At 36.3% G+C, this 24,586-nt stretch overlaps 1 protein-coding gene across 1 annotated transcript in view; it reads right to left on the reverse strand.

The window, feature by feature from the left end:
• Positions 1–579: 579 nt before the first annotated feature.
• SNX2 (sorting nexin 2) overlaps positions 580–24,586 on the reverse strand; it is a 34,980-nt gene continuing 10,973 nt past the window's right edge. Inside the window, exons 3-15 of the mRNA XM_074813826.1 lie at positions 18,678–18,841; positions 17,322–17,388; positions 17,076–17,119; positions 16,843–16,984; positions 13,457–13,535; positions 9,671–9,746; positions 8,270–8,383; positions 7,949–8,042; positions 5,971–6,176; positions 4,807–4,950; positions 2,038–2,118; positions 1,859–1,930; positions 580–1,064 (exon numbers count right to left, since the gene is read on the reverse strand). Coding sequence (XP_074669927.1) covers positions 1,014–1,064; positions 1,859–1,930; positions 2,038–2,118; positions 4,807–4,950; positions 5,971–6,176; positions 7,949–8,042; positions 8,270–8,383; positions 9,671–9,746; positions 13,457–13,535; positions 16,843–16,984; positions 17,076–17,119; positions 17,322–17,388; positions 18,678–18,841 — 1,334 coding nt within the window. The 3' untranslated portion in view covers positions 580–1,013. The remainder of the gene's footprint in view (positions 1,065–1,858; positions 1,931–2,037; positions 2,119–4,806; positions 4,951–5,970; positions 6,177–7,948; positions 8,043–8,269; positions 8,384–9,670; positions 9,747–13,456; positions 13,536–16,842; positions 16,985–17,075; positions 17,120–17,321; positions 17,389–18,677; positions 18,842–24,586) is intronic.

Raw genomic sequence — 24,586 nt, forward strand, 5'->3', positions numbered from 1 at the left:
ATTTCAGAAAAATGTTTTAGCTGCTCTGATTTCTTACAGAGGATATAATCAGTCCCCGCAAATGTATTTGCTCCAAGTAGAATGCTAGACCTTACAACTAGCTCACATTCAGCTGAATTACCTACTTTATTCTTCCCCGATTACCAGAATTATTGCAAGATTCTTTTTCTTTTTGTATCCTGAGACCATCGAAGACAATTCATGAAATTTATCAGTCCAGTAGGACATCACTGTGTGACCATGCAGGTAATCTTAACCCTTCAGAAGCTTTGTAAAACACCTCAAAGATATCTTGGTTTATGCCTGTCCACTGCCCAAGCACGAGTCTTTTGACCCTATGAGTATTAACGCATTACAGTATACCAAGGCAGTGATAACTTCAGGTGAAAAGACTACCCGTAACAGAGAGATTCAGAATTAAAACCAGAATAATTTACCACAAATACTCGTTTGTGGATTTTTAATACCATCTCCAGCATTCTTTACTAAATGTTGTTTCTGCCTTTATATAATCTCAATTTATTCTAAATTCTACTTCTGAGAACACCAGTGAATATCTACAGACACAAAACCAGAGCATTTAATGTTTCACAAGGTACATCCCTTTATTACTGTAATCACAAAAACATGATTTTGTACAGGAATGTTTAAGTGAACATTAATCGATGCAATTAAATTTGTTTCATAAAGATCAGATAAACATACTACAGAACATTGTATTGTAAAGAACAAAAATATCAGCTTTCTGGCCTTGCAGTGCACATTTTAGTGCAAGTATTAAGACACAATAGTGTTCAATTCAGCAATGTATTGCAGAACATCATGCCACAGTCCACTTCAAAGAGGGTCAGGACATGCAGCTTGTTAATAAAATGCTGTAGTATATAAAAAAGCCACATGTTAATTCATAAAATATATAGTGGTTTATTTGGATGATTTAAAATGATTTCACTGTGGAATTTAGTTTTATCCAGGACAAACATCCAGACTGTCTTGTCTTTTGGAATATTCTTTTAGGCAATGGCTTTGGCTTCAGGTAGGAATGCCTCCCAGTATTTTATTAGCTTAAAGAGAAGGGAAAAACACTCATTATTAAGTACTAAATGTTGAAAAAGAAACATATATACTTTCCTCCTCTTGTAAACTTGTCTCCACCAGACAAAGAACATAGGTGCTTTGTATCATCTATCCACATTATTACATAATGCAAGAAAAAATACAAATAATAAATACACAAATCTGCTCACAGCAACGGAGTTGTTACCACACATTGAACACAATGCTACAGAATACAGTTACACAGAATTTGTTTGTTAGCTCAGTTTACTATTCTTACCTCCAAGGTCACCTTTTTTTATTTTTTAATTAAGCAAAGCCAGAGGGGTTATATTCCCAGAAATGAACAAAGGAAAGACTCCAGACAGTCTATTGGGAACAAGGTTTACTTCTGAGTCACTGGAAACTGTTTTACTGCTTTAAAATATTCAGTAAAATTTTATACTTTTTAAAAAGATCAGTAAAGATTTAAGTATTCAAGTTTCTCCAGTAAGTCTAAGTACATATTCTTTACAATTTACTCCAATCTATAAGTGAAAGTATTACTTCAGTTTCAGAAGACAAGATCCTCCACTTGCCCATATACCTCAGGGAGCTTTACCCTTGCTTCCCTGAATTAGAGCTGTGCAAGGGAGCACAGCAATAGCTAGGAAACTGCAATCACTATGTTATTCTCCAATATAGTACAGACTAGAAATAGTTTATATAAGAAACTGCTATACTTAAATCCTGTCTTTTTTTAACTAACCTAATATTGAACATATTAAATATTAACTTGTACAAAACTTAAAATTTATCTTACCTGCTGTTGTGTTTGCACTAATGACTCTAAGTACTCGATAATAACAGTTTTAAAGTCTTTCACTCGTTCCTTCTGTTAATAAATAAATCACGGCATATTAACCTCTTAACCAATGTTACTTGGAATGTCAATATCATCTAAAGTAAAAGTGTCATTTACTTGGACAAAATTATACGTGCCTCAAATCTTCCCACTTCCTTGCGAATGGTTTTGGAGATCTGTTCAAAATCTTTTTCCCCTTGCTGAACTTTTGTCTCCCACTGGCAAAGGAAAGACATGCAGATATAAGACTTTGTGTTGTCCATTCAGTCTACCAGTATCTGAACTTTAGTATATCAGTGGTAGTCATTCAAGAACTGAAAAGGATCTATTTGGTTTTTCAGCATACTCAAGGGAAAATCTTACAATAACAATTTCAAAGTAACAACTTGCATAGTAGGATATGATCAGATTAGTTAAAATAATGGTATCTCTAAGGTAAAGCTATCTCTAGTTCAAATGTAAAAATATCTTAGTAATGCTATTAAGGAACACTTAATAACATTTTTAAAAGATTCTTTAGAAAAAGGATCTCTAAAGCTGTACCAGCTATTCGGTTTACAAACCCCACTATGAAAGAAATCTAAATCTGAAAGCTTTCTGTGACTACCTGACCAACCAAGTGTGGAAAAGTCTCAAAAGTTAGTTTCCTAATCCCAGAAGAGATGACTAAATCTTCATATCTGGCTATGGTAAAGTATATGATTATCTCTATCATATTTCTGTTGCAGATGATAAGCTACTGAGGACTTGTTTATTGGCTTTCCAGGAAGAACGAATGTTGCTTAAGTGAGCCAAAGCACATGCTTTCCTGTTCAGTGGGATCTGTTTTCATAGAAAGTGGGAGTAGAGAAGTTACTGCAGGTAAAATGAGCACAGAAGGAAAATTCAGAGGAAGCAATGTTGCTTGTGGGGTTTTGCCATATTCAGAGCATGGCATTCATGTAACAATACATGACACTAGGTTATGTTTCTCCTCAGTTTATGGGAAAAGATATCCAGCTATGCAATAATAGATATCATCATCATCTACATTATCTTATAACTATTTTACACACATTATATTGTTAGATTTAAGCTAGCTGTGTAGATATACTATGAAAAAAAAGCTATCAGCCTCACACTTCAGATGCGTTCAGGCTAACAGATATTTAAAATGCAATTTTATCTGTTAATCTCAACATACTGAGTCACGCAGTCAATATATCCAGTAACACTTATTTTTCTCAGAAAAAGGCAGCAGGGAAGCAACATATTTCAATATAGCATATTCCTGTTAGCAACCCAGTGGTGCTATTTACTCACAAAAGCATTTTGTGGTGCAGTGTCAAGTTACTATGGTGATAAGAGATGAACATCATCTATGTTCCAACAAATTTCTCTATATTTTTTAGTTGATATTTATTCAAAGTCCTCTTATTGCCTTTTCAGATACACATTATGAAGCTATCCAATAAGTCATAATAGGATGTCCTTCACAGAACAGCCCGAAGAGTTATCTATTAACTGAAACAATACAAAACTCAGCCAAGGGAAGGGTAGATTAAGACTGCCTCTGTGCCCTCCCTACCTCAGCAACTAGAGGTGCCTGAGACTTTAGCGAAAGCCTCTACAGGCCTAATAGATCTAACATCCCAGTTTCATCACGCCCAAATGCCAGGACCCATACAAATTATCACTGGATAATAGTCTGCCATGTTATAGTTTCTGACAAGGATAAATTCCTCCTTATTCAATAAGGTATTTCTAGGACTGTTCTTTGGCCTTTTATCTGCAAAATGCAAGCGAGTCATGGACAAAGCTCAAGCTGGGTAGGCTTCTACTCTGCAATTTCTCTGCCAGAAGGACTACTACTACAGAATTCAGCAACTCTGAACATGTTTCAATGGCAGCAATAACTTTCAATCACATTCAAATTGTGGGTTTACTAACAACCTTCTCTAATTATCCAATAAAGTAGGAAAAATAAATCCTTCAGGAACAACATAATTAATTCTTTTAATATTGGGACTGAGAAAGGATCACTATTTTTCTACTACATCCAACACTCAGGAAGTATTTTCAACAAGGAGTTCCAGCTCACTTGTATTGTGGATGGATGGGTGACATCAAGAGAGGCAACCAGCAAGAATGTGGTCACACAAGATTGACACTAAGTTTCCCAGTCAACAAAGGCCTTTCTTAAGAAAAAGAAAGCCAAGTTAATGAGTAACTTCAACACCAGATGCAAAATATATTGAAGGGCAGAAAGAACAAAGCAGCATGTGGTTAGTGATCAATGAGGAAGCCAAACAAAGTAACTGCGTAAGAGCTTGAAATCTACAATGATGTTCTCCCATTATTTAATGGAAGAATACTGGTGCATAATTAGAATGCATTAATGTTAAATAATTAAGTTGTCCTACCTCTTGAATTTCCTTAGTGAAGCATGATAGAAAAAGTGTATAAATTATGACACTTCAACATGTTAAGATTTATTTTTACTGAAATTACACCATATATACACTCATATATATATATATGGGTAGATATGCTGTATAATTAAGCAAAACATGGGAACAGTTCTCTATTAGTTGTCTTAGCTGGATTTTAGCTTTAGAAGCCAAGAGATGCTCCTCTGCCTACCCAAGTGATCTGTTAACAGTTAAAAGCATTAACTTGCCCGTGTTCCCCTCCTCCCATCTCCCAGACTCTGTAGAGACAGCATTAACTGCCTTACAGATCTTACAATGAGTAACAATTGCACACATTTAATATTTTAAATAAACTCCTTTTAACAATTTCAGTAAATATGGAAAACAGCAAATGAGTGATTTGTAAATAAAAATGGTATAAAGTAGTGCATTAAAGCAGAATGAATGACTTAATGCAGAAAGTCTGACCTCCAAAATAATGTTTGATAACATTACCTCTTTTATCTCATCTTTAGCTTGCTGCAATTTATCAGGTTTGTTGGCAAGTTGGAGCTTTGCTTCAGCTTCACGTTTTTTTTGTAAAGTGACTTGAGCATCTTGCCACTTCTGCCAGCATTTCATTCGGTGATCAAACACACCCTGTAAGGATACACAAACTTATTAAACAACTGGAATTGTTAGAGCTATCTAAATTTCTAGTAAGAAAAGGTAATTCTGGATAAAACTGGAACAGGTACAACTCAAAGAAACCTCACTGTGTCTACCACGTCTTTTTACATTTCATTTGACAGCATGCTTGCACAGCTCAGTATCTTTCAACAAATAACAGTATTCAAGAAGCATTTTCAGAGCAGACATCTTAGCGGCCCAAACCATTATGGTCCTCGTTTCATCAAAACACAACCAGAACAACCACTAGAAAGTGCTCTATTGTGCCAATACTTCTCTAAATGCAGATTCTAGCAAACCTTTCATGCATATGGATTACAGGCATATTCAGCAATACATTTTCATTAGCCATGGACTAAGGTAGTAGAATTAAAGTATAGATATTAAAATAAAAAGAAAGAAAGAAAATAAAAAGAAAAATATATACTCCCACCAACTTGGCAAGTTCAAAGATATTTCTGGATAAAATTCATAGATACCCCTTGCCGTGTCAAAACATAATTATGCTGTGCAGCATGACTTAAACCAAAACTGAGTATTTTCTTTAATGAGATGCAGATCCACAAACTGTATTTGTTTCTTATTTACAGAAACTACTGGCTATCTATCAAATATGGTCAAATTATGTTCTAAAAGATTGATAAGCATACTGTAAAAATAAGTAACCTGAAAGAAACAAGTACAGTATAGACACAGTAGCGTATGGTGTCCCAAATACTGTACACAATTAGTACTGCTCAAAGTAGATGACATTCACCATTTACATTTTGTCTCTTATACTAATCCATTCCCATTTTTCATCACAACCATTTTTATCATTGGAATAACTGATCATGGATACATTCATTTTACTCAGCTGGAACTTCAGGCAAAATCTTAGTCTTCTCTGTATTATGACCTGAAAATGCACACATTCATTTACACTAAATCTACAAGTTGAGGAATGTGACTTTAAATACAAAAATCAGTATTTTTCCTAGTAGTACTCACTTTTACTGCAGCAATGAGACGAATGTAGTCACCAAGCAGTTCTGAGAACACATAGAAATCAGCAAAAGCTTGTTCTTGATGCAATTGATCTATCTTCTCCTCAACCTCTGCAAGCTGAGACAAAGCTCTAGATAGAGCAGTGTGGTCCTCAGAGTTACCTAACATGGCAGCACTTTTAGCAAACGCAGCTGTGTTGGCTGAAAGCTCTGAAACACAGGAGTAATACTCAGTACAATGTAATTTGTTATGTTACTCTGCAGCACAGATCAGTAGAGCAGAGACCTCTGCCCTATTTCAGCCCTAACTTCACCAACTGAAAAATATATGCTGTATTTCCTAAAGCTCATGGTAAGATACACAAGGACATCACTGTGAACCCACATTTAGGGAGACAAACTCCTGCACAAAATAACCCTCTCCATCAGTAAATGTTTTGCTGAGTCTGTTAATGCTTCCTCTGTCTAGCAAAAGACATGGAAAAAACTGTCACTTCAGTATTATCCAACTGCCTGGTTCAGAGAAAATGCAAGCCCACAAAACAAAAGCTAAGTCACCTACAGAGCAAATTCAAAACAATTTTAACAGGTCTGTAGCACAGTTGTTCCATGCTTCAGAGTGGAAAAAACCCCAACTACTTCACAAAACCACCACCCCCATAAGGGGAATTTATTTCTGTTGGACTGCTCTGTTGACTAAAGTACCTTTAAATGTAATGTATTGCCACATTCTGACATGCCTTAAAAGAGGAATAAAACCACAATACACATACCAGTATGGCTGGCACCTATGAAGGTAAAGTTTTGAGCTTATTTATTAACAAATACTAGGGCAATTGTCTCATCAAATCCCATGTAAGTCATCCTGTAAAAAATTAAGTCCTATGAAGGACCCTTGAACGAGTATTTAATCCAAATTACGTCAGGATTAAAAGTGCAGATTTGTTTGGAACTGTGTCACTTCTGTGGAATCATCAGAACACCAGAAATGTTTGTAGAAGCAAAATGTCTTCAGATATTTAAAACCCTTACACAACTCTTTAAAAACAAACAAATAAAAACTTCTTCAAATCTATGAGCAGGTGTCAAATCAACAGTAAACGAACACTTCTGTTTTCCATTACTTCTTAAAATACTTTTTAATCTTGAGGACATCTGGCCAAAGATTTTTTTACTACAGAGAGTACTTCCTGATAGAGTTATGAGAAACCATATTGTACACCATCATGTACTTTTGAAAGTAGAGCTGAAAGGTGACCCCCTATTTTCACATAATACAGTAGTGTCAGAAGGCACATTTATGGTCTTCCTTGAAGTACAAATCAAAGTTTTGGTGTTTTGTTTTTTTAAAAAATCATCTGATGGAAAACAATCTTTGACAAAAGAGCAACACAGGTGACTAAAGTATAAACTTACAGGCTTTACTTCTTTCTAAAATAAGTAAAACAAAAGCTGATATCCTGAGACTATGTATCCTTCCAGAAAAGTTTACCTTAACAGTAGCTTGATGATGTATCATTATGTGGACCGAATTAAGAATAGTAAATTCCTGTTTAAGAGCTCAAACTCAGTTAACAGAGCAATACTAAGACAAAAGATGTTTAAATGGATATATGCAGCCACTTTTTGTTCAGGAAATAACTCTTGCCATGAGACCTAGAGATACATCTATGGATATCTACTGTAGTAGAATCACTTGCTATGTATGATATTCAATCTCTGCAAGAAAAAAAAATTATGATAAATCAATATGGTAACTTCAGGAATGATAGATATTCTGGTTAAAATTAAGATTAAAACCAGGTATACAAAAATGCTAGAGCAGTTTAAACTAAAAGGTACAATTAGAAGATTTTTGCATTAAAATATACTGTATAACTATTAAATAGGTAAGAGCTCTGGCATACTAAGCTCTTGTTTCACCACCATTTCCTAAAGTTCTAAGCACCTCAGTTCATGCAGCCACATAAAAGTAAAGTTACCTTTTCTGTGGCAGACTAATGCTTCAACACTGGCATGAAGTTTTCTAAGTTGCTGATCCAGATTCTCAAATTGTTGCTGTTTTTCTTCAAACCACTGACAAAAGATGAAAGACTCAAGCATTACAAATTAGATTACTGACAACATTTCTGATTTTAAAGAAGCAAATTATCCACATACTGCCAGGGTGGTCAACTGATATAGCTAAGAATTCAAGACAATAAGCAAATTAATAACCCATTTTCTACTTCTACAGCTTTAAAATGCAATTGTTGAGGTTCATTAATTCGTCTCATTATTCAAGCCAAAAAATCAGCTCTTACTGCATCCGATTCATTCATCTTGATTGTCATTTTGTTGACAGCGTCGGCAGCCTTGTTCACCATCCTCAATATTCCTGCTCCACTCAGAGCCTGGGTGTTAACCGCTCTCGGCAGCTGGAATTGAATGACAAATAAGGGCAAACAGACTGCTTAAAAGGATGGAGGTTTAACTGCGCACAAGGGGGAAAGAAAAGGATATAGTGTTTTCTTTACTCCTATGTGTTTCAATATAGTGGAATCTAATTTCTCAGATTTACTACTTTTACATTCTCAAGAGGAAAACTTAAAAATATAGACTATTTACTTTTCTTCTATATCCCTACAGCTAAATGGAACAAACAACCCACTTGTCCAAAGTTATTATGAACTAGCCAAAGGTCCTAACTAGCCACCTATATGCTACAGAGAACAAAGTGCCACTACAAGAACAGAAAAGCTTAGATTTACAACAAATTAAATGAAAGAAATTCTGCAAAACATTTAATTGTAATGCAAGATTTGCACTGTGTGCTGATTATAAAAGGTTGATGTCTTTTTGCTTTTTAGTATAGGGCAGATTTCAAAACCTAACTCATGCGTATCAAGAGAACTGTGTATTTGTTTAGGTACTTAGAAATCCTCTGGGGTAAGTTAACAAACTTTAAATTTAATTGATATTTTTACTCAGGCTAGTCTGGATATGTCATACAAGGTGGTCCCTGTGTCTGACCATCTACCCTTCATGTGATGTTTTGTCTGTCAGCAGCATTGACAAATCCACTGAAAGTTATCTACCAACGATGCTTTTGTCAGTAGTGAGGTCTCTGTGACTTATTAGTATAACCAAGATCTTGACATTGGTCAAAAACCAGTTCAGTATTACAGTGAATCCACTATGCACATGTATAAAGAGATATTATGTATCTTTAACAATATATTTAATACTGTGAAAGGTGCCAGATTACTAGCACGGATAGCTGAAGTTGTCTATTCACAAAACATCTAGCCTGACCACCAGCATTGCTAGCGTTTTCACATTATCCTACCAATACACCTCAAGTTGGACTCCTAGAGGCAAGAGAGATGCTTCCAAGCCAGTTTAATTCTGGATCTTACTTAACAATCAGTAACATCAATTATGGATTTTCACCATGTATGACAAGCTTCACTCTGAACTGGACAGACCAACTCACTGGAGAAGTCACTGAACAGCAAGCAATTAGGCTTTGGTCACTACTACTCTAAGTTTTATCAGAGGCAGTGGCACACCATTAAGTAGCCTCTGCCATTCTGTCCCATGAAAGGTACAATCCAATTTAATTTCATATGAATTTAGAGGATTAGATCTCAATACAAAGAGAATATATTGCTTTGTAGGTTACCCTATCTAAAAACAAATAGAACTTAAAAGAACTTAAATACCTCAGAACTTTCCAAGAACTGTCTTAAATCTGGATCCTGTAACAAAGTTGGGTGCTTTACTGTTCGCTGTAGATACCTATGATATTAAAATTAAAGTATTAGGTAACAAAACAGATTTAATATGACTGACAACATTGAAAAGTGTCCTTCATCTAAAGAACAGGTACAATGCAGCGCATAACCTCCCTCATTATCTAATGGGGCTTGAACACTCTTAAAAAGTCATTTCTGAAGGGTCAGATGATAGTTCAGTCTCCATACCCCTTCAATCCTTTGCCTCTCTGCTGACTCCTCAAACCAGATTTACGCATTCTGTCACCTTCCTCCAACAAACACTCAGGCTAAGTCTTACACAGTTACAAGCTAGGACCACTAAGTCATTGAAACATTCACTGAAGCCTTACTCCAGTAAGGCTGCCACAAAACCTGGAACTTCTGGCTGAAAGTAAATACCATGCGTACCATACCACAACATAACAAAGGTGTGAGCAGTGGTTTCTAACATCATTTGATTACACCAGAAACTCCTTAAGGTGGGACGTGGCATAACTGTACACTGCACAGTGATAAAATATTATACTTCATATTTTCAACAGCTGAGTGAAGTTCTCCTCCTCTAATAACAGCCAATTTACAGCAGAAAAAAAATAGATGACCTTGTTTAAACATTCTTGTACAGTGCAGTGGACAGGCTTTTTGTTACAGATAATTCTGGCTGACTTATTTTAAGATTAAAGAAAATCTTGAAGAGGTGAGCTGATTATGTTGTAGATATGACTTATTTGTTTGCTGGCTAGACTAAAGCCTTCAATCCATATTAATTCTAAAGGAGTCATCCACCCAAAAAAAAAAACCACCCCACCAAAAAACAATGCAACTCCTTCCCTTCACAATTTTTTATGTTTCTGCTTAGATCCAAAAACTGCTGATTGAACAAATATGGGTCAAAGAGAGAAATTTCAATTCCATTCTTCCCCTAAAAACTGCTGCAAGTTGGTCATAACTGATTTTAACATTACATATTAACAGAAAGTATGACATTTACATGAATGCTTTATAGAAATCCAGTACCTCAAAAGATCACAGGAATATAACAAAGTATGTGTTATTACCAGTTAAGATGCAGTGACAGAATACTATCAACAGCAAAATCTACTACTTGCAAAGCTTTAGTTTTGCTTAAGCCTCAGCTGCGAAATACCAGAATAGCCCTGTCACATTCACCAATTGCTTAGAAACTGTCCTAGAAAGTGATGTGGGCTGGAACTTTTAACTGAAAGTCTGAGTATATTGATATTGTAAATGTAATGTATTTTTTCCATCCTCCACTAGGTATGGCCACCAGATCCTTATTTTTCCTTCTATTCTTCTGAAACTATTTCATACATTAGATTGCTCAACTCTTCCTTGCTTGTTCTATACTCAGTAGCAAGTACAAGTTAAAGTTAACGTGGCAAGTAGCCAAAGAGATTTTTCTTTGGAAATCTGCCTTTACTCCAAGGGAGACTTCTAACTTTTTCACTGGAGACAACCGGCAATGTGCTTGAGGACAACTGGCAGGCAGACCTGTAGCATGCAAGTTCACTATTTTAGAGCATAAATTTTAGTGAACTCGATTAACAAGGTACGTTGCTTTCCTGCCCACTTTCCTCATAGTTCTCTGTTCAATAAAGAGCAAATTGAACCAAATTTCTTTGGTCTGACTTTCTGGGGAACATTAATATGTTTTCCTCAGGTTTAGGCAAGAGCAACAGGACCTAAAATACCTCTAAATACCATTTGACCATCTTGGTAGGTAGGTAATTTTTTCATTCTGAAAAGACAGCTAAAGTTGTCATGATGAAAAAGTTGCTCTTTGACAGATAAGATATAGTCTTTCTGAAAAAAACAAATGGAATATACTGTGAAGCCTTCCCAACATTGCCAAAAGTCCCGAGAGTTCCATTCCCCAGTATGGGAGGAGTGCTCAACATCCACTAGAAGTGGTACGCTAATGAACTCCTTTAACAAATAAATGAAAAAGCAGCACTTAATGCACGCACACAAGCTTGTGAATTAAACTTTTTCTAATTCAAGTAAGCAACCAAGAGAGAAACCAGACATCTCTATTACAGAAAAAGACCTGAAGTTCTGTGGAAGTATCTCTTAGTTATCTAAGCCCAATTACTCTAATCCCACCTGTTATTCCAAGCCTTGTATCTGACAGCACCACTCCTTTAGCGATAGACTTGTTGTATAACGAAAACATGTTTCACAGTTTCACTCCAAGTGACAGAACAACTTCAGTAACTTCCGTGCACAAGTTTAAGGGGCAAATGTTAAGCTATATGCCAATTTTCAGTAAAAGATAACTAAGACAGAATAACCTATCAGTATTTTGGGGTTCAATATAATTTCAGATGTTCTTCTGTTACTTAGGAAATGGAAAGATACTAGCAACGGAATTCTGAAGTGATATTTTTTGTTTAAGATTGGCTCTGGAATTCCAGAAGTTCAAGAGCTTCATACATTATCTGTTAGATACGTCTTTCAACATACAATCTAAAACCTTTGACTTCTGTTAATTTTCTAGTTTAACTGAAACTGTTATGTGGTGTATTGTTCTCATATGATGCAAGTGTATCACAGCAACGGGCATTTTATAAAATCATAACAAAATTAAGGCGGTATACTTGTGTAAGTTCTACTAGTTGCTTTCTAAAGGCTTTACTAGTCATGTCAACAGCAGGAAAAGATGTAGCATATCAGTGACAGTACCCTTCCACGGCAAAGATATTTGAACAATATTAGTTGTACGGCAGTGCTGGGTACAGAGATACATCTCTTGTATCAAAATTCACCTAGTTACATCAAGGTACTGTAAGACGTTAGAAGGCCATTTTACTTTCAAGTGACTAAAGGTCTCCTTCACCCATCTCCCTACCCAACAGCTGATTTTCTAAGGAACAGGTATACTGCTGAAGTGCCTTAATTCCTTAAACCCTAAATGCCCAAGTAAGCTGATGAAGAAATTTTTACTTACTGAATCTCTGCAATCTTAATTTTAAGCATCAGCCAGTTTGAAAAGAATTAGCTCTAGAATCCTCTCTATGAATAAGGCTACATTTCCCATTATTAATGGAAACTACTCAATTACTGTGTTCAGTTTTGGGCCCCTCACTACAAAAAGGACATTGAATGACTCGAGCGTGTCCAGAGAAGGGCAACGAAGCTGGTGAAGGGTCTGGAGCACATGTCGTACGAGGAGCAACTGAGGGAACTGGGGTTGTTTAGTCTGGAGAAGAGGAGGCTGACGGGAGACCTCAGCGCCCTCTACAACTACCTGAAAGGAGGTTGCAGAGAGCTGGGGATGAGTCTCTTTAACCAAGTAACAAGCGATACTACAGGAGGTAATGGCCTCGAGTTGCACCAGGGAAGGTTTAGACTGGATATCAAGAAGCATTTCTTTCCAGAATGGGTTGTTAGGCGTTGGAATGGGCTGCTCAGGGAGGTGGTGGAGTCCCCATCCCTGGAGATGTTTAAGAGTAGGGTCGACATAGCGCTTAGGGACATGGTGTAGTTGAGAAAGGTCAGTGTTAGGTTAATGGTTGGACTAGATGATCTTCAAGGTCTTTTCCAACGTAGATGATTCTGTGATACTCCGTTTCTACACAAATATTTGGCAGTTCCATACAGTCTCCAGAATTCAGCTAAGTCTAGATGACCCAGACACCAATTACAGAGCCCATGTAGTATATTACAAGTCATTATGAGGTTAAACAAGTTTTAGTGAGATACATACATTACCTTTCTAAAGCTGCTCTTCTTTTCTCTACAAATTCAGTAGATGAAGAATCTTCCTTGCCTACTTTAACCTTGGTCATGCCTTTGAAGAAAATAGCATCATACTGATTTTATTTTATCATAAATAAATCATTAACATAACTGATGTGATTAGAAGATAAAGCTCACCTAATTTTATGTATTCAAGTCAAATTACAATGAAAAACACTACAAAGGAATACAAAAAACATCAACATTACTTGCTGCATGGTTTTGTGGAAGCAGCTCTGTGAAATATGAAATTTCCTGTAATATATTAATTGTGACTAAAAGTTACACAAAACTACTTTAATTTGCATTTATGAAGATAATCTAAATGAAGATCAGAGTCTTACTGGTCACTCATGTTCAGAAGAAAGGAGTTACCCAAATAAAGCAGAAAGGAAAATTAATCTCAGGTTTTAAGCCTATGAACTGATAAGTTTATTACCAATATTTTCATTCTATTTTTTTTAAAAAGTTCTAAGACTAAGAGGAGGTTTTCAGTCAACTAAGGCAAACTAACCAGCTATGGAAATTCTGAAGCATACAAACAACTACAAACTGAATGGAAAATAAAATGTATGCAGCTTTATATCACTTCCTCTGTCCAAGTCAAGAGCAGCCAAAAAATTACGATAGGAGAGCCAGAGCTACATATCATAGTATGGGAAATAATTCAGCAACAGAATAGCTCTAAAACTGCCAGACTGAGGTCAGTATTTTTCACACTAAAGACCCAAACTTAAGGGATTTTAGGAACCTGAGTCCTATCAAACACACCATGAAACACTGAACATTCATAATCATTCTTATTTTCTAAAACATAGGAGAGGTATGTTATGATGCAGTCCAAACATCTTATTTCCACCTATAACATATTCCTGCTCTCTTAGTTCTGTGCCTCTGCAGCTAAAAGTCTGAGACGCTGAGTATGTACTCTGTGACCTGCCAGGTCAACATCCCCCAAAGTTGTTCCTCACCCGATCTCCCTTCTGTCTTTGGAAGTTTCACACAGTAACCCACGGAGGGGACAAACAGCATCTTTACAGGAACAAGGAGGGACCCTTAACCTCTTAGTGAAGTCTTAGTTTTTCCCTTCTCTGTAACGTGATGAAAATAAATCTGACCAGCATTTTTTTCAAAGGTATACTATACAGTCTAACGTAACTGTAAATCCACAAGTTTATCTGTAAAATTGAATATGTATTTAAGTACAAGGATTCAAGTATTCAAACAAAGGTGAGGTAATTCACATGCCTCATCTTTTTGCATTAGAGTACTACTACTCATTAATATTTCAATGCAGAAAGCATGAAATGCTGCAGTTTAAAACAAAAGATCCTTCACATTTGATTACTACAGATATTCATAGAGAAAAAAATGAATATGTAATCAAATGACCAATATGAGCAATTCCCAACTTGTCATATTGCCAGTTATTTCTAGATATCATGTCAGGTTTCTTTCTCTGCTAATATAAGCCTATTTAAAAGCAAGTGTAAAGGCACTTTCTGTAGCCCAAGTGCTCTAATCCTTCACAGGAAATGATCTATGACTTCATAGATTATTTTCTTAGAAACAGAAAGCGTGATTTTCCAGCAAACATATTAAGTAATGAGGCTGTTTGGATGAATGTCCAACTCTAGGTCACCACTGACTCAGTTTTATTCTGTTCCACAGTCAGTAACTGACCACTTCAATTTGTGGCTAGAGTCTGAAATGTCAGCTCCTCCCACCCATCACCAAAATGAAGTTGGACCTTAAAACTCCAGGTGTTATCAACAGTGTAACAGAATGAACAGACTAAGGACTTTTGTACAATACACACTGCATAACACTGAATGTATGATATTTTGTATTAAGACTTTAAAATAAACACATGTAATGTAAACACAATATGTCATCTTACTTTCAGCCGTTTTGACAGATCTCTGCTTTAAGATGCCTCATTTTAAATCATCCTAGAATCCCTTATTTTCTCCAGAATTAGAAATGTATGGACTACATATTTTTGGACAGAACTAAACGCCACCTGTGCAGTGAAGTTCAAGTTTAAAGCAAGAATTTCATGCTCTTTAGAAAATGTGCTACACAGTCCGTGAGTTTTCCCCACTTACTGCAGCTTAACTAAGTCTCTATGCAAGGATCTGGTGACAGCCAGTGCTTGCTTACACTGCAATAAGTCCCACCATTTCACACACTTCCAGGTGTATCAATATTTATGCTGTTTTTGTTCAAGTGGTACCTCAAACCAGTCTAAGCTTTGTCTTACAGATGAATTTGACTGTGATGCAAGTACTATATTTCCATGTAACTGCACACTGCCATAAATGTCTTAAATGTTGTATCATCCAAAAGACTTGACTAGAAGTCTCATTCTATCTTTATAAGCCCTGTTAGCATTTATAATTAAACTTATTTTTGTTACATGAAAAATTGGTTACTACAGAATCATACATTACTTTCAAGAACTACTAAAAATTCAGATCAAATTTCAATCTTACAGACTGAAAAATGCAGTGCTTTTTCACAGAATTAAAAGCATGATTTTCCAAAGCTTTCTGCTGCCTACATCTACTGCCGATGCCTACTTATATCAAAAGCTGCTGCTCTGATTAGCTTTACAGACTGCTAAACTACTGAAGAAAAAGTCCTGCCATTCCCTACATATCAAACAGCATTTTAGAGTCCAATCACTTATTCATATGGGTAAGCCATAAGACTTCAACAGGTTTTACTGTTTTAAATGTTTAGCTATTTTGAAAGAACCTCTACTACTTAGAGCTCATAAAACTGAAGGTCCTTCAGTGCATCAGGCATGCTTCTTACTTCATGAAGAAAGATTCTGATCCTTCACAGCATCACTCAAAAGTGTTTTCTGAATTAGAACTTCGAAGAATTGACTAGAGGTTTTAGTGTTCACCATGACCAAAAGAAACACTAAAGTATTAGAGAGGTGGAGTACGTATGAAGCTCTGTATATTGCAGGCAACTGATAACAGCACAAGTTAAAAATATGCTTTCATTTAAGTTCTTTGTTTTGATAGACTAATCAGCTCTTGAAGGGCAACAGTGAAGAAAGAATGACAGATAAGAAACAGAAGGCTATGTATCAAGACAAATGTCCTTCTTATTATCAACACTGGTTTGAGTTAGGAAGAGGCCAGTACATATGTTTCCAATTTAACCTGAACTTTTTTAAAATACAGAACAGGAAGAATATTTAATAGGTTGGACCAACAGATAAGAAGTAATACTTATGCAGAAAAGTATTTCTTTTACAAGCCAAACAGATATTAAGATACTTAATTTGTATTACAGTACTTAAATGACATGCTGAAATTCAACCTTACAGGAACTACACTTACCTACAATGCTTTTTTCTGGAGCTGGAGGCACAATGTAACCAATATGCATGTACTTTGTTGCTAATTTGCTGTGCAAACCAAGAAAATCACTGAATCTTCTTTTAACAGAGAATTCATTTTTGTGGAACATGGAAAGTGATGTCTTAAAAAAAAAAAAACATTGTTATGCATTATTGATCCATCTACTCAGCTATGATACAAAGTTATCTGTAAATATTTGTTGCACTAGTTACCTTTGTTGTTACTCTGTATGCCATATAAGCATTCATGCCATCTCCTGTAAGAAAATTAAGATACTTATCCTAAAGCAAGTTACTTTAATCCCTCCACACGCTTTTTGTTCCAAAACATACATTAAACAGCTTTCCATTTTATATACTAAAAACTGCCAAAAGATACCTAAATAAGAAATCATGCTAAAATAGTCTTCAAGGGAAAAGACAGTCTACCATCTGACTTACTAGGCTCAAAGAACTTACCAACTTTCTCTGGGTCTGATACATTGATTTCTATATCAAACAAATCTCCATTTGCTTCCTCTTCAATCTAGGAAAAAGATATGCCGTATTTAACATGGTAACATGCATTCATACTATGTATGGTTACAAGGGTAAGGGTATAAGAGGAAGGAGAAGGAAAAGTCAGTATGTTTGTATGATTAAAAACCCCTTTCAGACTCACCATCCAATGTTAAATGAATATAATATCTAACATTGATTGTCACTGCAACAAAATTCATGTGATGGACTTGGCACTGTTAGGTTTACGGTTGGATTCAATGATCTTAAAGGCCTTTTCTAACCTAAATGAGCCTATTCTATGATTTTAGTTTTAAGTCTTCCTGCAAAAGCTTTTAGTATGGCAGACTTTTCTCAGGACTTGCTGGCCTCAAAATTTTAGAAATACTTACCTTAGGGGTATGTTCATTGTATCTCCTACAATGCCAGCAGATACTATGGTTCAAAACCCACTTTCATTTGCAATGTTTCTATATGCCTCTAATCAAAGGATAGATATTCCTTTTTATTAATATCATCTGTAGCAGAAGAACTTGGGAACAGAAAAGTAACAGATAGAGAATTTTCTGATACTTGCCTGAGCTCTAATCATGCAGAGTTTTTAAATCTTTCATATAATAATCATAAGTTTGATAAAAACAGAGATCTTAAGAAACACCATGGCAGAAGGGACCGTGTACCAGGGCTGAAGGGGGTAAAACTCAGAATAAAATGCCATCTTGTGGTATCTGGGGAAGCAGCCATCGACTCACAGACAAGTCTTGTTTGCAAACTCATTTAGCAGAACCACTGTCTAGTAAGAGAACAGTCCAGAATGAATGGCATTTAGCAATGCCCAGGCTTTGAATGGAATGCCAAATGTAAATAGCAATGTTAAAAGTACCATTAGCCTCAGCTGTTTGTTAGCGTGCAGGATAATGCTAAAAACTGCTTTCTCCATTTACCTACTAACAACAGCTTCAGAAATCCAAGTTAAAACCTGTAACATGCTAACATGAGTAGTTATACATGATTAACAATTCTCTTGTATCAAGTTCACTGCTTGCTCCTACATACACTTTTACAGTATCTATTCTGAAGGAATGGAACTTCTTACTCCTTACACTACAGGTCTCCAGTATAATCACCAAAGTAATGAATTGTTATGGTATTTTCATGAGTCAAATTCACACTAAACTTTATACGCAAAGTAAACAGATTTCTTTTACATCCTTCTCCTTAGCAAAGGATGATCCCATGAGTCAACATTTAAGTACTGTAATTTTAAAAGAAAAAATTTCAAAAAACAAACAAGGAATTTAGAAGTTCACTACATACCTCTTCTCTGGATCTATCAAAAATCACAGGGGCTGTTACACTTTTTGATTCCATTCTGGGAGCTACTAACGTAGTAGGTGTTATAGGAGTGATTGCGGGAGTAGGTTCCGGTGAAAGTATTGGATCTCTCTCTGGACTGTCCAGTGAAACTTCTTCTGTTGCTTCTAGATAAACATTCTGAGTTAGCAAAGCAGCTTTTGTGCAGTAGAGGTAGATATGCATCACAAAGATAACAAACACACACAATAAAAGATGACAATATACAAGTTTAATAAGATCACCTGTAAATAGCACCCATCTGTGCCAGATAATTTCTTTCAATACATAGCTAAAACTAGATGTGACATTTGAGCTTCTAGCGCATAGTGGGTTAAAGTAAGATTAATATTGCCTTTTTTTTTAAGTATACTGTTTGATAAAGAGTCTTTCAAAGTAGTCATAAGTGATAAGTCATTTATTTCTGCATGTGATATTATGAAAACTAATGAAATTTCTTTTATCACAGCAGCTCTTTTTCAGCACCTGTACCAATTTTAGTTTTTGCACTCTGAACAACAGCTGATTCAGTCATATAAACCAGTAACTGAACAAACTAAGACATGTGTTAAATGAAGTTACATGACCACAATACACTCTCACCACTGCCAAAAGCCCACAACCTGTAAAATATTAGAACATGAGACACTCTGACTAGTAAGACTTTAGTCTCTATTTATCTTCAGTCTTTTTGGGGCTTAAAACAGTTCACTAGAAACTGAATACTTTGTTCAGATTGTAGCCAGTTGATCTATCATTAAAAGGGAATGTAAACCTCTGCTCTACAAATACCACACGCTTTCCTCCACTAACTGGTTTTGACCACTGGCAAACTACTTCCTGGGTATAGAGAAGTACCCATTCTAGTTTAAATAACAAATGCTGTGGTTCTTGCTAAACATGCATTTTCAAGAATTCTAGTTCCTTAATAGGTAACACTGACCACAGGACAGACATTTGATACCAAAATTGACTTCCCAACTGGTCTCACATCTTGTTACAAACTAGACTTCCCGTAGCAAGTACTTTACCAAGCAAGTAAAAAGGCACTAAAACAGATCCACTCTGAGTTATACAAAGTTACCAAAAACATTCACTACGCAATTTGGAAGAGACCTATGCTTGCAACTTCTGTCTATATGAACCGCTGAATTTTTGAAAGAAAATATACCATCTTTCTTCCAAACTTTTTAAACCCTGGTGCATATAATGAATGTAACTAGTCCTTACTCAACAGCTAAGAAAAGAGAAGTTTTAAAGATCAGATCTACTTTAAAATTTATGAAATAGTTACACTGTGTGTGAAAAAAAAAAAGTCTCATTTTTGTCCCATGTAGGATTGTTTGCTTCTCCAGAACAGCCTCTAATCTACTAGCAACATAAAAATAGAACTGGAAATAGCATCCAATGAACCATATCATTTACTGCTGCAAAAAGTAATATTATGATCTTTCATAAGCAACATATCAAAACCATTCAGCTTTATCCTTGCTGCCACTTAGAAATATTCTATTAGTCAATTCCGTTTCCCATTCTTCTATAAAACTTTTTTTGCCAACCCTTGATGTTTTTCATAAATGAACAAAACCACACTTCTCTACCTCAGAGTTGAAAATGACTGTGTGCCTAAATTGTTTGATACTGCAGCTCAAAATAAATTGAAAAAACAAACTTCAAGGTCACTATGCCTTAACCTGGTTTGAAGCCTCATTCTGGCTTGAGGCTGACCAGGTTTGCTGTTATCACATGTTCTGGAGTGTATCACAGAATTGCTGAGCATCCAGATGGGTTTTGAGCATCTTCAAGGATGGAGAAAGCACCTCCTCCTTGGACAACACATGCAGTCCTTGACCACCCTCACCATTAAAATAAAACCAAACCAACACAAACCTCAACTTTTTTTCTGTCCTGGGTTTGGCTGGGATAGAGTTAATGTTCACAAGAAGCTGACAAGGGGCACAGCCAGGATAACTGACCTGAACTAGCCCAGGGGATATTTGATAACATATGATGTCATGCTCAGTATATAACTGGGGGAACTGGTAGGGTTGGATGCAGAGGGATCACGTCTTGGAAATGGGCTGAGCATCAGGTTCCAAGCGTTGTGCATCACTCGCTTTATATACTCTTTTTTTAGCATTACCATTATTATTCTTCTCTCCTCGTGTTGTCTGTCCTATTAAACTGTCCTTATCTCAACCCATGAGTTTTTACCTTTTTCTTCTGATTCTCTCCCCAACCCACCAGGGCTGGGAGAAGTGAGTGAGCAAGCAGCCATGTGGTCCTTAGTTGCTGGCTGGGCTTAAGCCACAACATTTTCTTATATATCATCTGTATTTTAATTTGTGCCCATTGCCTCTTGTCCTGTCAGCTGGCACCACTGAGAAGTCTGGCTCCTTCTTCTCCATTCCCTCCCATCAGGGAGGATTCTGTAGGATTCCCTCCAAGCCTGCTCTTCTCCAGCTGAAGAGCCCCAGCTCTCTCAGTCTCTACTCTACTCTATATTGTACATTTTATGACCTTAATCATCTTCATGGCTTTGCACTGGACTCAACTGCAGTCTGTCCATGTCTCTTGTATTAGGCAGCTGAGACCTGGACTCAGCACTCCAGATGTGGTCTCACCAGGGCTGAGCAGAGTGGAATGATCACTTCCCTCAACCTGCTGGCAACGCTCTTCCCAATTTCAAATTACAGATTTCCACAGTATTTTCAAACTAAACCTAAAAGCAAGCACTTTTTGGTATTTCCCATTTTTAATATGAACAAAGATTATCTAAAAGCTTTCTTTGAAAACTTTTTTTCCTACCATTGCTTTGTTCTTAAAGCTAAATCTTTCTCAAGAATCCTGATGATGCCTCCTGCCCTCAAATGCCACAGGAAGGATACTGCATCTTAAACTAATAAAGATCTTTAATTCAAAACCTCAGATCAGGTGGGAAGTTACACTGAGGCAGTTGCAAAAAAAACCCTTTTAGATTGGTAGAAGAACAACATAAACATGGAAAAGAGGTAGTCCTCTCCTTCAGTGGCTAACAGCATTCAACATGTATGTTATATGTTACACAAATGACTATTTCACAGAAATATTTCTCAGAACATATATATACATATGTAACTTAACATGATATAGTATAAAATATAAAAAAATTATAAAATGAAGCCACTCCGATCAATTATTAATTTTTCTATCACCAGCTATATTCCAGCACATGTGTTTAGAAAACAAACCACTAATCATCATTAAGCACTTCTCTGTACCTTCAAATTTTAGACAGGCTTACAAAATAAATCATGAAACAATTCAAAGCACACAGTTTTCTCTTTCATCAGCTCAGAAAACATTCCTGTTACCACAGAAGTATGAATTCATGAAAAAGGTGTGAATTCAACGTAAGAAACCAGCACTGCTATCAGATGAAACAGGAGCCTACTCCTTCCCAGCACTCCTCTTTTTCAGGCTTGTATCCACACATCCATTAGTATCATGAACTCCAACCAGGACTAGCCCCCTTGCTACTGTTCAGCAGATATCTGAAGCTACTGCTAAGCTGGTGCATTATTTCTGTAGAAGAGAAAGCAGCAGGAACAATCAGCTGGAAAATCAAGGAGGTTTCCTTTCAGTAAAGCCAGCAACACTAGACTTCATCCACACCAGTATTTCTAAAGCTGTGCAACCTCAGGTTGGTTGGACATGAGCAAATTTTTAAAGGTGCTGCCTACTAGCCCTCCTTTTCTACTTTCCTGGAGGAATTTACCCAGAGAAAATAGTATCTGTTTGATAGCAGCAGGTCAGTTCTTTTAGGAAGAAAGGACAATTTGTGCCATCCTCCCTCCCACTACCTCTCACCCTCAGCTTTGCATGCATCCTGCACATTACATAAATCTAGAAGAGTGAAAAGGAAAAGACAGTAGAAGGGAGTGATGGGACAGAGCAGAACAGAGACAAGGATGTTGTACTTTTTATTTAAAACAAAAGTATTTAAAAAGAAGTATTAGCTTTACATAAAACAGCAGGTTCTTACACTTTCTAGCTATTTTTCTCCCCTCAGAAAAGCAGTCTTTGATTAGTATATAAACTGAAGATCTATTTCCCAAGAAACAGATTTGTGCTGATGAACTCTGGCATTTATGCTTCTCACATACATTCTTTCACTTTGAGAAATCCAATGACGTGGTCTAGATTAAAAGATTCATTGACAATTCTTCTGTTTGTTTTGTGGCTTTTTTTTCATGGAAAGGTTCATTTGCGACATTTCAGAGTAGAAACTATGGCACTTTCAGAAACATTTACTTGATTTATTCATTTTATGTTTTCCCCTGAAAACTTAGGTAATAGGTTGTGGTTCTGTGTGAGATTTTTGGTGGGGTTTTTTGTTGGGTTTTGTTTTTTTTTTTTTTTTTCAATATTCTGTAATAGTATTTGTATGAAAAATGAAATCTACACGTATTGGTTTCCTGGGAAGTTCTCAAATGCATAAGTTATTCTTGCACAAAGAGAGGCAACTGCTCTGCCCAATTTTTAGAAGGAAAACATTGAGATCCAACATTCACATCAGCTAAGGCAGTTACCAGTACATATTAAGCACTCCCACCAATCTAATGCTCTAAGACTTCTACACATAAATACCTACTTTATAATCCATAAACAGTCTTTGTTATGGATCACTGTCAAGATGCTTAACTCCAGAAGAACATGAAAACATCTCATCCTGCTGCCGAAGACATTTATGCTTAATTAACATTCTACAGCCAACTACGCAATGTTTCTATCAGCACTAGAGCACAGGGCTCAATCTCAGCATTAGACAGCTCTTGTTTCTTTACTTTTCACTACTAGCATTTGTCAAACATCATCTTAGAAAGTGCAAGTTTGCAACTCCTCACTAGCAGCTCACTTCAGCTGAGTAAGTTATTTTTCTAAATTTCAGACCTCTGTAACATCCTGACATGACTTGAGTGCTTAAATTGGCTTATCATCTTTGAAAGTTTACTCAGGTAATCACATAAACATGGAAGTAAACTAAAGTAGAAACTGCTGTCCACGACAGGGATCAAACTATTAAAAAAGGCTTCTCCAAGTGTAGCAGTATTTCCGAGACAGGTACCCTAACAGAACTGAGAGAACTACTACACCTAAGCCAAAGCCCATGACCCTTACTGTTATACCAGCAGTACTAAGAATACTCTTAATGAGAGCAGAAATAGTTTTAACAGAACAGTCAGCCACTAATAAGGCCTTCTTCTGACTTCAAAACTGTAGGTTCACATGCTTTTGTGCATTTGTTTTTTGCAGAAGAGACTCAGAACTGAACAATCAGCTTCTAAAAAGCAGCAAGGCATCTGCATCAAACTCTTCGGATCAGACACACCACATGACAACAGCCTGACAGACACCATCAGCTGGTAACTTCTGCTGTTCAGCTAGGCTTAAAGTACATATCTTGTCTGGTCCACAGAATTAGCATCTCCTTTTCTGTATCAACTCCCAGGAAAAAAGTCTAAGACGAACCTATCACAACATGAAGAAAAGCAAAACAAAAACCCAATAAAAACAAACGTCATGCCCCCACCCCTCAATGCATCGATTTTTCTCCAGGACACAGTAGCTAGATGCTTGCATAAGATGATCCATTCCCAAACACCTTTCAGAGCTGAAAAAGCAAAAGAATATAAAAAGTAATCTTTTATCAGACTGAGAGGAAAAATTGTGATTTTTCCATTTTTCTGAAAATGGTGACACAGCACTGATACAACTTCACAGACATGCTCATCATCTATGAGCACTAGAGGCAAAGGGCACAGATAGCTATATCCTACACAGGCAGTCCACAGCACGTTTCTGCAGCTACACACAGAATTTTAGGCCAACAT

This window comes from Strix aluco, chromosome Z (assembly GCF_031877795.1).
Source record: "Strix aluco isolate bStrAlu1 chromosome Z, bStrAlu1.hap1, whole genome shotgun sequence".
NCBI classification, from domain to species: domain Eukaryota; kingdom Metazoa; phylum Chordata; class Aves; order Strigiformes; family Strigidae; genus Strix; species Strix aluco.